General features: G+C 42.3%; 1 protein-coding gene across 20 annotated transcripts in view; it reads right to left on the bottom strand.

Annotated features, from left to right (window-relative positions):
• Positions 1 to 15,279, bottom strand: part of Magi1 (membrane associated guanylate kinase, WW and PDZ domain containing 1) — a 137,583-nt gene that overhangs the window by 13,149 nt on the left and 109,155 nt on the right. For 11 of the 20 annotated variants that reach the window (XM_052174369.1, XM_052174378.1, XM_052174365.1 and 8 more), the window contains 4 exons: positions 12,812 to 12,903; positions 11,176 to 11,368; positions 8,538 to 8,831; positions 5,437 to 5,640 (listed from right to left, as the gene is read on the bottom strand). In XM_052174369.1, coding sequence (XP_052030329.1) covers positions 5,437 to 5,640; positions 8,538 to 8,831; positions 11,176 to 11,368; positions 12,812 to 12,903 — 783 coding nt within the window. The remainder of the gene's footprint in view (positions 1 to 5,436; positions 5,641 to 8,537; positions 8,832 to 11,175; positions 11,369 to 12,811; positions 12,904 to 15,279) is intronic. The other 9 variants (XM_052174367.1, XM_052174360.1, XM_052174358.1 and 6 more) reach the window with 3 other exon arrangements.

Below are 15,279 nucleotides of genomic sequence, written 5' to 3' on the forward strand. Positions count from 1 at the left end.
GGAACCAGAGAATTACTTCTATATCCCAGTCACATAGCAGGACAGTGTTCCCTATAATCTGTCCTTATTAAATATCTCTGTAGACAGCAGGGAAAGACTGTATGGCTACGAAGGAACTGGCTTGTGAAACACAGGGGAAGGTGCCTGGGAGCATCTCTTAGGCTGCTCTCTGTCTGGTAGGGTGACAATGTGCTCTGTGTCCTCCCAGTGGGGAGGTGGTGCTCAAGTTAGCTGGCAGGCAGATTGCCCAGTGGTCGTAAGGTCAGACTGCAGAGTCACACCATCATGTTCTGCATCCTAGGCTCTGCAGCTTACTAGACAGGGTTTACACAAAGTGATGCAAGCACCTGCTGCCTCAGTTTTCTCACCTGATTAGAGGAACAACACACGTCTCTAAGGAAACGGATGCAATGATTATAATTAAAAAACAGGATAGTGCCTGACACATAAATATTAGTCAAAATAATTAGTCAAAATAATTATGTGGGGTATTACTTATTACTCCATTGTTTTAAGAGCATATTGGTGAATTTTAATTACCGTTATTAGGAGACTGGAGGAACACTAGCCCATTTACATCACTTCCGTACCAGGGCAGCTAACCTGGAGAACCACAGTGATAAGTCTAACTGGTATTACGTAAAACAGATTCACTGTGCCAGTAGAAGGCACAGGGATAGCAGCCCCTGTCAATATGACTCACCAGAACACTTATGACCATGGACACGGGTCTCTGAACACCCTTGAAATTGCTCAGTGTCGTTCATTGCAAAAAGATTATCCAGGAAATTATGAGAATGGGCCATAGTAACTTCATTATTGGGACAACAAAAAGAATGTTTTCTTGTAATTAAAGTGACTATAATTGCCGAATGAGTTCCTTTAGAATGTTTGTGCTTTGTTAATCGCCAGTGTTTTCTGGGCACATCAAATCCTATTGTCAAGCAGATTTTCTATTCTGTTGTTTTCATGGTTTGACGGCACATGATGATCGTGCACTACACTTATAAATAGAATGTCATCAATAATTTTCCTTCAATTCTTCACTTGCGACATCTCCCGGTGCAAATTGTTTGGGCGTTGAAGCTTAACTTTAAGCATTTAAAACACATTAACACTTAATATGCTGCTTTGAGCCTACTGCATTTTTCTCATTCCATTGTTTGTGTTACTATTTATTTACAGTGTGCAAAGCCAACATTGCACCTTGTAGATTCGCTATGATAATCACCATTAAGTATGATAATCATTTGCCATAAAGCAATGAATGTCTTGCTTTATAAATGTGGATCTGAGGCACTGAAATGTAAAGAATATGTTCAAGGTTTCCCAGGAAGCAAGAGAAGATGTTGGGAATTGAACCCAAGGCTTGCCTGACTCACAGTTCATTTTCAAACTTATTTGTTTTATATGGGAATTATATTTATCAAGAAAACCACACCCAACTGGTACACTCCTTTCAAATAAGCAATACTTTAATGTTACTCCATGAATACCAGTAATTTCACTAAAGACCATCAGTGATTGCTTAACATACAGCATAGCCTGTGCTGCCTACTGGATTTTATAGGCCATCTTCAGAGCACCAAAATAGTTTAAATAGGCTTGATTTCCAGTACGCTTTTATAATATCAATAAAGTTATACTTATTTTCTATAAACCTTTAAGTCTTCATTTGGAATTAAACCAAAATTATATCTGCCAAAACACTGCCCAATTTACAGAGATACAGCCCATCATCAAAAATATGTCATGGCTTTAGCCTCCAAACATGTCAAAAAGGTATCAGAGAGCAGAAACAGGAGCACAAGTTTCCCTGTCCTCTAACAGCAGTGGTATGAGGGAGTGTCACACGGCATATGACTGCCCCTGCTCTCAGGCAATGAGCAGACTGAGCATTTCAATGACAAAATCTAGAGAGTGCCTATCTCCTTTATTAAACAGCATTTATATCTACTTCCACTCCCCCGAGGAATGAAGACGGATAATCCTCATTTTTCAAAGCAATCACACATGTTGAAGAGCAAATCCTAGTTCTCAAGGCACAGTGGATGGCTATGCTAAGCCAGGTTTCAACTTCCCTCCATGACAAAAGGTTACTATGCTAACTTCATTCCCATGCTAATGTTCTTACCTTCTCTCATGAAATATATGTGGAAAAGCCAAGCAAGTCAACAAAGAATACAATTTTCTTAAATAAATATTTTAACATGGTTACACATAAGTAACAGATATCTGAATACATTGGAAAACCTGAATCCCATGTATACATGAAAGCTTTTGGAAGCTTTTTTGCTATTCTCCTTCTTCTCCCAAAGAAGCAACAGACTTTATATTGCTAAGCTCTGTCTTAGCTATAAGTAAATACTTTGAATAACAGTGAAGTAAAATATTAGGTATATTTTAACCATATACATATTTTTATTATCTTAAGCTGATTCCACATTAGCCAAGCTCAGTTAAGTTCTACTTTGCCTGATTAAAGTCTTACTCCCACTTAAACAGGCATTTCTATGCAATAAAAATATGCTTTGATTCTGAAAATTCAAGCTCAGATTCAGTATAGCTAGCTATCTTCTGGGCCTTTCTGGGCTGTCATTACATATTTAGTAACCCCTGCTCACATAACTTGACAGAGGCCCTTCCTCTACTGCCTATCTTGATCACTACCATATCAAGGGGTGTTGGTCCGCATAGATCTATGAAGATAAAGGTAGTATCCTAGAGGTTTACTGGACAGATGAGAAAGGGGGAACATAGTCAGGGAGACTAGAGAAAGAATGCGGTATCTAATGACAGGAACAGAGAATCAGGCAGCAAGAGCTGAACAATTCATCTAGGGTCGTGGCTCATGTCTGTAATCCCTGCACTCAAGCGGCTGAGGCAGGAGGATATCAAGCTGGAAGCAGCCTGGGCTATACCATGAGACCTTGTCTGCAACAAAAGAAATAAACTAACAAAACCAAAGATGTGTTTCCAGGGGATGCTTCTAAGCATTACCCAAATAACAAAATAAGGATCAGTGTTCATTCTGTACAGGCCAGGTAGGTACCATAAAATAACGGGGCTTCAGGCTATTTAGTACAGTGAACATTCAAATGAAACGTGAAAGAGCCCAAAGTTCCCTAGCCTGAAGAACTCTCGCCCTTCACCCCATGAACCTGTCCAAACCACACATAGAAGAAATAGAACCATCAAGTTTTTCCCCCAGCACACAGTAATGGCTACTCTTGTATATGCTTGCAAAATTCTCTGGAATCTAATGCCCTTGCCTTGGGCTCCAGTCTCAGACCCTTTATTGCAGGAACATCACATGTTTCCCTGCCAGGTGTGTGACTGCCTTCACCCAGCACCTAACAGTCACTTAAGTCTCTGGCAGAGAGTTTGATTATCACGGCATTGCTTTCCTGAAATACCATGGATAAAATTACATCCTTAGAGAATCCATTCTGCCTTAGAAAAATCAATCAATCAGTCAATCCATCAATCATACCATATTTGTTATCAACTTTGTTTACTATCTTCTAATCAAAGTAGGAGATAAGTGTTAGGTTTTAAAAGGCCTCTTTACTGCCAGTTATTAGAGGACATTCTGTATCTCTATCTATCTATCTATCTATCTATCTATCTATCTATCTATCTATCATTGGTGTTCAGGTTCTATAAGGTTTATTGTATATTATTTAATCATGTTGATTCTCAGTATACACGCTGTAGTATAAGCTGCCTCTCCTGACTTTACACTTTCTCCAGGCCCCTGCTTTAAGGAGTTCCTCCTCCTGCCTGGGACACTCTCCTTCTCTCATCTTGACTGCCCAGCATGGAGCCACCAAGTCTCTTCCTTTCCTAGTTCTTTGGGTTTGTACTAAGAATTCTCTGTGACATGCAAACCTATTTCTATACTACCTTTTGGCTCTCTGCACCATCTCTCCTCTCTGCACCATCTCTCCTCTCTGCACCATCTCACCTCTCTCATCTGGCTTCCCTTATGTGCTCCATTTGGAGTCTAGACTGCCATTTTGTGACCAGTTTTGTAAATTGCGGTAACTTTCCAGAGAGGCAGATTAGTGAGATGGCTCTTGCGTCAGACGGTGCGTTACAGACCATGCATTTAAAGAGGGTGACACACACAATCACTCAAGGAGCTACATGTTGTTCTCCACAATTGGCAAAGAGTATTCTCTGTTCTGAGAACACACAATTTTTACATTGTGTCTAATTTGAAATTTACTTTTATTGAAAAGCTCCAGCTCTACCACTCAACTTTTGAATCTTAAGTTTCCCTTTCTACCACCTGGCATATGGAGTATTCATTTGAAATAAAATGTCCAACTTTCTAGATCAATGGCACAGTGTTTTTCATCTTGGGAAATACTTATGTACTTTAGAATGTCATTCATTTTATAGCATGTATGGAAATAATGAGGGGAAGATCAACTAAATGTTTTTGGATAAGTATTAATTTCTTCCTACCATAAACTGGTTTAGTGAGATCAATGCTCAGTCAGGTTTTAAGTGTACAAGCAACCTACCCTTACCAATATCAGCACATCAACTTGATTTCTGCAAATATGAACAGGCCCAAGCCTTCATCCATAAGAGGACACTGTACACACTACAGGCAGAGCCAAGTGCGGAACTGCCAGTGATGTAAAAATAACCAAGCATAACTACTCAAGTAAACAAGGGTACTTCAAGTTGAATGCACATAATCGGTCAAAAATATAGACATCCAATCTTTCTTCATCCATATCTAAATTATATACAAACCAAGAAGGCTAAAAGTATTGATATGTTCTCTTATTTTGAAAAAACAGTCTTGGCTCTGCATTGGTGTTAGCTAGGTTTTATGATATCATATTTCAATGATTGTTGAAAAAAATTAAAAAACCACTCTAAAATCAAAAACTTTCAGCTATACTCTCCGTCTGTCATTACTACCCACAGCCAAGGATTCCTATAGCTCTGAGGATGAGAAGAGTAAAGGAGAAAATAAACGGAGAAAGCTGGAGATTTTCTGGAATTATTTTCCCATGTGCATTACGGTGGGATGACAGGGCTAGAGGATTAATTAGTCAGAGAGTGAGAGGGAGTTTAGTTAACAATGGCTCTGGTTCGTCTGATAGGCATGTTCAGTTAGGGATGGATAAAGCTGCCTCTACACCACAATGTTCAGTTATATACAAATACTAACATGGGGGAAGATGAGAGAGAGGAAGGGAAAGAGAGAGAGAGAGAGAGAGAGAGAGAGAGAGGGAGACAAAGAGAAAGGGAGAGAGAGACAGAGAGGGAGACAGACAGACAGACAGACACACACACACACACACACACACACACGGAGAGAGAGACAGACAGACAGACACATACACAGATAAATAGATAGATAGATAGATAGATAGATAGATAGATAGATAGATAGATATGGGTATACTTTACCATCCCCGGGGATGATGCGGAGAGTCACTGTGTTGCCCGCTTCTTTGATTAGGTTGACAATGTCAGAATGGGATTTGTTGGTGATGGAACATCCATTTACTGCCAGGATCCGGTCTCCTACTTTCAGCTTGCCACAGCGGTCAGCAGGGCTCCCCTCAATAATCCGACCTATTTTGTGAGGCATAGCCACACATGCATTGCCTGCTTTGGTATTGAGTTTTAATTTTTTTTTTAAAGTTATGTGGGAATACAGTGAAGGGAGGAGAAAAGGGTTGAAAAGGGAAAGAGAAGGTTAAGTGTTAATTAATCAAAGCATTAAGCAAATGTTATTAAAGGAGAGTGCTGTGCTGATGGTCAAAACATTGGCAATACTCAGGCTGTCTAAAAAGCCACAGCCCTGAGTCTACAGTTCAAGGTCACAGTTCTTTTTTACTTTAAAATGATGGCAAGACCCCAGCTTCTCTCCTTACAACAATTAGAATTGGGGGTATTTGGCAACTCTGTCTGGAGACCCCAAAATAACTTGGTGGCCATTGGTTTATTTTGGGCCTGTACGTATAAACCCGAGCTGGAACCGATGCTTTTACCCATTTTGTCTTCCTGCCATTTCATTTTGCCAACTGTTATTAACGCTTCTGCCAATGTTTTGTTCTTTCTCCATTTACAAAAATAATCACTGGGCTTCTGGGGAGGGTAAGAGTCTGCTAGCATTAAAAGTTCAATCTGAAAACACAAAGCGGACCGACACCTTTGCTCTGTATGCACGCTGACACTGACGGAAGCTTTAGAAAAGGCCTCACTGTAAGAGCTAAGCCAGGAGATCACCAAGACAGACACTTAGGGATCCACACGCGCACACTCAGCCCAAGTCAGGAGGAGCTCTCAGGGAGGCCCTGCTGGGCCCATTAGCTCTGAGCCTCTTCCTGCCTCACAAACTAATGCCCTTAAAGGGACATAGAAGATCTAGCTCATGCCGAGGACAGCAAAGCAAAGCTAGCCTCAAGTCATTCCCTAGCTCTCTTCCTTTAATCATCTGTGGACTTACAGGCATACATAGGCTATGAAACAGGGTGGAAGGGATCTGCAGGCTGACTGCAATGCTTGAACCACTCTGCAGAGGGAGCTGTCTTTGAGGGGCGCTCTGGTCAACCAGGTGCTTGTGTATTGAGCTTCAATGTGTGCGTGTTTTTATTTTTATTTATTTTTTTGACACAGGGTTTCAGTGTTGCACCCTGGATGTCCTGGAATTAGCTCTGTAGACCAGACTGGCCTTGAACTCAAGAGAAATCTGCCTGCCTCTGCCTCCTGAGTACTGTGCTACCACCACCTGGCTGAGTTCCAATGATTTTTTTATGCAGACTTTTAGAATTTGTTTTCTCAGAAGTATCAAAACAGCAACATATTTGGGCCACCTTTTGGAAATGGTAACAAGATTAATATGGGAGACAACAGAGTCAGTTGTGCAGACTCTAACATTGTAATACTGACCTGAAGGAGAAACTATCTGAAAAACACACTTTGACTCCTTCAGATCTGAACGGAGGAGTTGACTGAGTCTGTGTCACTAAGTGGAATGCCAAACTCAAAGAATTCTAGAAAGCAAGTGAGCGGTCCTGAATGTAGGCAGGAGGTGCACAGCAGGTGTATGCGTGGGACCAAGGTCCCGAGTAAATGCGGCTCAGCTCCAAGGCCAGCAGCCTGCAGGACAAGGGTCCCAAACAGCAGGCATGAAGAAAGGCTCTGCATAGCTCAGCAGGCTCGTGCAAGGTGTTAGGGAAAGTTCAATTTGTTGATTGTAAGAACCCAAGGAAAATAATCAAAAGATCCAACTGTAAGTGGAAACACTCAATACTCATCACCCCACACAGGGCCTGTCACCTGACACACCTGCTTTCTCTTTCTGGAGTCTGAAAACAAGAACTATGGTACAGCTCAGTGTGCTGTGGGGTGCACTGGAGATTTGGGGTGGAAAACAACTTGGTATTTCCTTCCCCTGTTTCTTGTTATTTTTAAAGTCAGCAGAAAAGTCCTTGGGGGTAACTTAAAAGCAAAGCAAAATAAAACAAAATAAAAACTGGTGCCTTGATGCTGGGCCATGCTGTGATAACTTGAGCTTCACAGCTCAGAGAAGCACGGTTAGTAATGGGTGTGGTTACTACAGCCACACATGGCCAGACCAGGCTGAGAGGCCCCTTTAGCAAGAAGCAACTTATCAAGACTAACTGGAGACGGAGTGGGTTCTATTGGATCAGAATGTTAAAGGGATCTATCCCTTTGTTAACTTCAATCAGTGACCTAGACCTCTGGCCACAAGGCCCTATGGCGTCGAGCCACTTGAAGAAATATAGTAACTCTTACTATCACCTTCCAGTGTGCTCCGGAAGTGACAAGGGACTGAATCAGAAAAACGGGTGTGCATCCATTGCAACAGGGAGGAGACTCAGAGACTCAACTGGTTCCCTGTTTGCCTTTGTGAATATTTGGAGATTACAAAACATTATACTTCCATACTTCAGTAAAACCCGAGATCTGAATAAGTCCCCAGATCAAATGACTCAGTGTTTAGCTAGATTCTAAAGCAAGCATAAAGCGTCATTTAAAACTTCAGGCAGCATTCAGGTGGGGGAGAATCACAGGTCACTTTTCCTTCTTCCATCTCTACTTTTCCTAGGCATTCTTTCTTACAAGCATCTGCTGCTTTTAGAAATCCTTATGACATTCCGAGGCCATTGTTATTAGTATCCTCTACTTAGGAACTTTCTCAAGTCTTTTGGTGGCAAAAACTGTATATATAATCCTTTACACTACCAAGGGGCCGCTATTCAAATTTGACATAAATCTTTTGTGTACTTGAAGTTGTGCATGACCACACATTAAGAAAGCTAAAAGGGGGAAGCGGGGAAGGGGACCCAACAAACTCTATCAAATAAACTCCATCTCCAATTAAGACTTTAATATCTGAAGCAAAAAACAAAACAAAACAAAAAAACCCAAAAACCATTAAGGCCTTTCTGTTAAGAGCTAAACTTGCATCCTCTGTAAGGGCAGCAAACAACCTAAATAGCTAAGCCTTCCCGGGCCCAGTCCTTTTTAGCACTCACCGAAGGTTGTGCCTGCTTCAGGCCTGCTCACGGAGGACACGATGACAAACCCAAAGCCCTCATTCTCCCCACGCCGAATCTCCACATCATAGGGCTGCAGCACGGCACTCACCACGCCGCTGCCCCCGCCACCACCGCTGCCAATGCCGCTGGTACTGCCGCTGCCAGAGCTCACGGTGTTCAGCGAGTTCTGGCTGCCCTGTGGTGTGCGCTTCTCTTCCGTCAGAGATGCCGGCTGGTTGCTACTGTGGTGTGACGAGGCTGGTGAGGGCACCTCATTCTCTGCTTTGGGGACTGCAAGAGAGATATGTGTCTAAACCATTTGATTCCCAGAAGTCAGACCCAGCCATCACAATTCCAACTTCCCAACCTGTAAAAAAAAAATCAAGACGCTAACGATGGCACCTGGACCCATCTTTTCTTGCCACACAAGCAAGAAAAGCAGCCTTGCTGTGGAAATGTTAATAGTCAGGCTCCAGGAAGGCAGACTACACATTGACCCCCAAAGAGGACCCCTAAATAGTGCTGTATTTAGGAGGTAGACAGTATTTACAGGGTAGACAGTACAGTGACAATACCCACAATGCCATTCAGTCTATATAGCAACACCCAGGTCTGACCTTTCTCCTGTGTGGGAAGGAATTGTGAGGACACTGGTATAAGCTCTACCAGTGGAGGCGAGGATTCACAGGCTCACTCACTCAGTCTGATCTCCCCTCCTCCTGTCATGTTTGCTCAGTGTTTACTTCTTCATTGGGCAGGATGCTGCTAGGGGTTACCTTTAAGACTCACACAGATGGATTCATAAGGACCCATGGTAGGTACACTTAACTGCTCTCCCCAGCTCCCATCTGTAAACATCTACTCCAAACATAAAGCTAGAGGCATTAGCTTTCATTCCAATGTTAGTCAGGCTTCCTGTTTTGCTGCCTTGTCAGCTAATGGAGCAGAAATTCTTAGTCCACACCCTAGGTGGAACCAGGTACCAGCAGGGGTGTGTGCAGATGGAGGCTGTGGCCACGATTATCTTTACTCACAAAGCTTTTACTTCCATAGATGTTCTTCATTATGAGAAACACAAATGTTACAATCTGACAGTTGCTACACATAACTCAGGGGCACAGGTATATCATTACACTGTCATGTAGACGTCACTGCTGCCCATTTCTAAAATTTTGTCCACCCTCCAAAGTGAAAGCCTCACCACTGAAGAACAATTCTCCGGTTCTCCCCCTTTCTGCTTGCTGTCTGTTTACCTAATTTCACTTAACATGATGTCTGCAAAGGACTAACTGTGCTAAACATCTCAAACATTTAAGACTTTCAAAATAAACCTGAAACAAGAGAGTGAAATTTACACTGCATTACTACTTTAATTTAAGCCAGGGAAATCGAATAGTTTTTAACTCACCTCAAAACCCAAACCAAACCATGCTACCTGCTGCACGGCATGCTGTGCTCTAAGAGCTTTGGGGGCCTGGTATGAGTTCTAAGGGTCAGTCTGTGGTGGAGTGGGACTGTTTTCAACGGCTGCCCTTAAACTCTGATGCTGGCATGTAAAAACATCATACTACTAGGGATATATTACTTAAAGTAAGCTACATTAGTGTTTTTTTAAAGGGTCAACTAGTTAAATCCAAAAAAACAAAAACAACAAAAAAAGTCAGGCAGTGGTGGTGGCGCATGCCTTTAATCCCAGCATTTGGGAGGCAGAAGCAGGCGGATTTCTGAGTTGACGCCAGCCTGGTCTACAGAGTGAGCTCCAGGACAGCCAGGGCTACACAGAGAAACCCTGTCTCGAAAAAAACAAATCCAAAAAAACCAAAAAACAAACAAACAAACAAACAAACAAACAAACAAAAAAGGGTCAACTAGTTTTATCTGGTTGCTACACTGACGTCAAGGCTACAGAGAACTCAGGTTTCCCATCTTGCTTCTTCAGTAAATCAACTGACACAACGGTTAATCTTCCTCTTCTGCATGTGAAGGTAAACAGTAAAGACATGCTTCAGGAAAGAGCAGATATGTCAGAGCTTCTTAAAGTGGCAGAGACAGATATGGAAATAAGCTCTCGAGCCACAGGCGTGGCAGGGAGGGGTTGCTAAAACCTGAGAGCTTCTGGAGAAGTGTTCCTTGTGAGTCGAGCCTGAAAGGTATTTTAAAAACTGCAGAGGAAATGAGGGGTGCCCTAGAACCGGCCAGCTCCTTAGCTTTCCAGGCAAGGGCAAAGATGAGCCTCGAGGGACGAAGCAAGAGCTGGGTGCCGGGTAGGGTCGGGCTCATTTCACAGTCTGAACCTGGCTTCTATTCTTTGAATCCCGAGCTGACCTTTTCTCCCACTCCTGATGGGCTCTTGGGATGAGGGTTGTCACCCAGGGAGGAGGAAGGCGAAGTCCTGGTTGGTGAGGGGGCAAGAGGCAGGGGACGGATAGCCAGCTAGCACTCTTCTGGACATCTTTCTGGAGCATATGCAAGCAGCATATTAAACTACTTCTGAATGACAGACAGCAGGGCTGGGGAGGAACAAACCATCTGGAAGTTCTGAGCTCGATCACATTTGCAAACATTTGCTAAAATAGAAGCTTGAGGAGGCAGACGCAGCCAGAGCGCGGTCTGGAGGAGTGAAGGGGAAACATACCGGCAAACACCACTTTGCGCCTCACTGTGAGATTGACGTGGCCTTGCTTGGCAGCTTGTTGCATAAGCTGGACCACGAGCTGGTGTGATTTCCCAATGACTGGTGTCCCGTCCACACAGATTAATTCGTCTCCAGACCTCAGGCGGCCGTCTGTGTCAGCAGCACCCAGCGGTACGATGTGACCGATATAAATCTGTTGAGTAATCAGATGACGGGTGAAACGCTGTCCTGTGGGGTTCACTATCAAGACTGATGGCCTGCACATCTCTAAAAATAATCCGGCTTATTCATTCATATCTGAATGCGTGCCACAAACAATTATTGAGCACCTACTGTGCATAAGGCACTGTGCCAGGTGCCGTAGCCATTTGTGGAAAGAGTAACTATTTGTTACGGGGCTCTCTGAAATAGATGGATCCCTGGTCTGTCAATCATGTATTTTTCTTCTACTCTGGAAAAGTGATCAATTTATTTCCTTATTTCAAAGGCTTTTCCTCATTTCCTGTCTACTCAAGAACCTCACTTTCACTGAGCCCCACTAATTATATCGATACTTCTTCTCTTAAAGGGTCTAGTGCTGTCTGCTTAGAAGTAGGGCATTTCACTAAACAGTACAAAATGAGGGGAAAATGAAGCAGTCTGGCTTGACATTCCCATTTCTGCCATCTCTCAGGACCAGAAGGCAGAGGAATGGTTGAATTCGAAGCCTTGAAGAATCACGGTTGACTAAATGTTGAGTTTAAATACCGGTGTGCGGCTTTGTCTTCTTGGTAGACAATAATGTTAGCATTCTCTTCCCATGACATTTAGAGTTTATGAGGGACAAGAACAAAAAGTTGAAGGACTTGGACTGTGTCAGTCCCTCTATTTATACTAGCTCTGTGACCTCAGGCCAGTTACTTAATCTTTCTGGGGCTTTTATTTTCTGGTTTGAAAAACAGGGATACATCCTGGATAAAGGAGAGAACATGTGCTAGAAGTCTTCAGCAGAGCACACCACATAATAAATAATAATAATAATAATAATAATAATAATAGCTTTTATTCCAAAGGGATCAAGGCTCCTTCTCTTTTGTTTGCCTTGCAAAGGACATTGTGATGTAAACTTACTCTAAGAGACTAGGCCCTGGAGGGGACTCAGTGTTTCTAGATCACTCAGTCTTCAGGGGTCTTTCTCTGTTATTTAAAGGCCGGGTGCCATTTTCCTGAACCGCACTGCTGCCTAGGGAAGCTCCCTTGTGCTCTAGTCCTGTACTACACAGACCCCTGTACGTTCTACTCAAGCACACACACCCTCTCCCTACTGCAGAGGCCACAGAGCTGTGTTAGAATGATGCTCAGTCTGCTTTTTGTCTTCTTTCTTCTTAGTGTGTGTGCAGCGACAGCTGCTCAGATTCCCCACCACACACAAAAGCTGTAGATACCATTACTTTCCTTCCTCCTCAAGACAAACAACAACAACAACAACAACAACCACAGATCCACCAAAAGCTAGCACGAACTCCATACTACCCGAGATGAAAGAGCCAAGGGCCACAGCTAGCTGGATTCCTATCTTGGTGATCTGTCACTGCTGCTGCTTTCCTTTGAAGCCTTAGCAAACAGCACTGGGGAAGGAAGCAGATAAAAGACTCACGGGTTCCCCTGGCTCATTTCCACCCAGAATCCTAAATCCAAATCCGGTCTCTTTTCTCCAGAGGAAGATGTCCTGTTCCTGGTAATCTGGAACTGCAGAGAAGGAAGAAGGGAGAAAGATCATTTCACTAATAAAAGGGATCTCGTGTCTAAGATCAGAACAAACAGGACCAGGATGCATGGTGTATGCACAGATAAAAGCGTCACAGGCAACTAAAGAAAAGGTCATGGCTGGGTGACAACAAGGGGCACAAGTAGGTGGCAGGGCCAGTCAGCCCTGCAGTTCTCCAAAGGACCACAAGCACATGCTAAATTCCTACTTTAGCTCACAGCATCATGGACAGCTGAGCCAGGAGTCAGCAAGGGTCTCTCCCCCCAGCATCTCTGCAAGAGGGATCAAGCAAATTAAATCACTATGTGTTGCACTACAAAGCAAACATCCACGAATAAAGTCACCTGTCGTGAGCATCTCTCTGGAGAAGACATAGGATCTATGGATTGGAATGTTCCTTTAAATGATTTGTGATTTTACTGAGAGGATAGTAAGTATTACGGTTTGGGCTAAAAAGAATTTCTAATTAATTTTTAATTATTTTCTTTTCCTCTAACATAATCAAGACCAGTGACACCAGTAATTTGATACAAGATCAATTTTGTGAGGAAAAAAGTTACTTAAAAGGGCTACGGGATGCATGGCTTGATGGGATACTGTTCACCTATCCTTCCCCAAGCCTTGGGTTTGATCCCTGGCACCATTATAAAACAAAACAACTCTAGGGCTGGTAAATACAGCGTTTAATATGATTTCAGTCCTATTATCCCAACGCTGTCAGACTTCATTCCTAGGGTCAACGGAGGACAGAATCTTCTGAGCAATTAACTGTATCTCATCACTAAATTACAGCTTTCCCTTAATTTGCCTATGGTATTTGAACATTATACATAATAATTCATTATTCAATAACTTGCTATTTTATATTTAACACTCAGTAATGGCCTAGTGCTTGAAAATGAAGCTCTGAATAAGTTCCAGAAAATGCTTGTTGTGCATGGACTCATTCTATATAACTGCAGTGTCACTTCACTGAGACAATAAAAGTGGTTACTTTCATGTCATTCTTATTGAGTATTTAATGTACATACAAAGTGTTTTATAGTCTATAAAGTGGCACAACTTTTAGTTAAAGGGAATACATTATAATTTTGCTGCACTGACTCCTGAAGGGACAGTCTTTCTTACTCGTCTCATTGTGTTTTGGGCTGTAGGAGTTTCCAGGCCTGAGATTTTAATTCCCATCTTCTCCAATTTTGTGATAAAACAGGAAAGATGAAAATGGTGGCTTAGATTTCACAACAAGGGAGAATTGTTCCTTTTTAGTGCGTTGTCTAGAGCCTAAGATGCACAGTAAATGACTAATCCAACGGGAACAAAACAAACAGGTAAGTGCAGGAGAGTGGACTGGCTCACAGGTGGATATTTCACTTGAGCTACTGGAACGCTGGGGCTCTACCTCGGTGTGTGTATCTCATCCTCTTTATTATAGATGCTGAGGCTAACCTGCAACATGCCAAGGAAAGGAAACCCAGCTATACCACAGGAATCCTACCGAAACAGAGATTAATGTGTCCTTGAACACATTTTATATATACACATACAATTCATTCATTCCTGTGTGAGTAGCTTAGTAAATGATGCTTGCTGTTAATGGTGTCACTGAAATAACAAGCTAACTCAGAGGGTGCTCTGTCTTTTGGGTTATCCACGGAAGGAAACTAGCACCTCAAAAGGCCACTGGCTGCTGGAGCTTTCTGTGAGCAATTAAAGAATCTCTGCAAAGGCCATCAGCCCAGTCTTTTTTTTTTTTTTCCTCCTTCTTCTTCTTCAGCATCATATAACACAGTATCGTTTCTCTATCCTACAGGGACAAAAAAAAAAAAAATCCTAGCTCATTTCTACTTTATGTGGTAATGAGATGTCAGCTATCATGGTATTTGGAGGAGGAGACCCAACAGATTCAGGTCAATCATCTGAGTTAGCCCACAGGAAAAAAAAAAGTTTTGCTTTCTTTCAAGAATCAACAAAAAAAAATGGTAAGTTTATCCAAAAAAAAAAAAAAAAAAAAGGAAAGAAAGAAAGGTGCCCGGTGACACTTGGGATATAAAGACACTAACAATGAACAAGGAAACACAGACACAAACACAAACACCAACACAGACATATGACAAAGAAAGTCTTCTGGTACTTTAATTTTTGCCTACTAACAATTTTATTCTTCTTACCAACTGAATACCATTTACCCACATAAATATAATTTTGTCGTGTGAATTGATATGGATACATACTATGGTATTCAAAATTTATTTTCTATGATATTACTTCTTTGTATAAAAAGTACTAAGGTTTAGTTCCCCCAACTGTTTTCACTCTCTACTTTCAGAGGTTGTATTTAGAGAGCATCAGGGTGAGGC

Source organism: Apodemus sylvaticus, chromosome 2 (assembly GCF_947179515.1).
Source record: "Apodemus sylvaticus chromosome 2, mApoSyl1.1, whole genome shotgun sequence".
NCBI lineage: Eukaryota > Metazoa > Chordata > Mammalia > Rodentia > Muridae > Apodemus > Apodemus sylvaticus.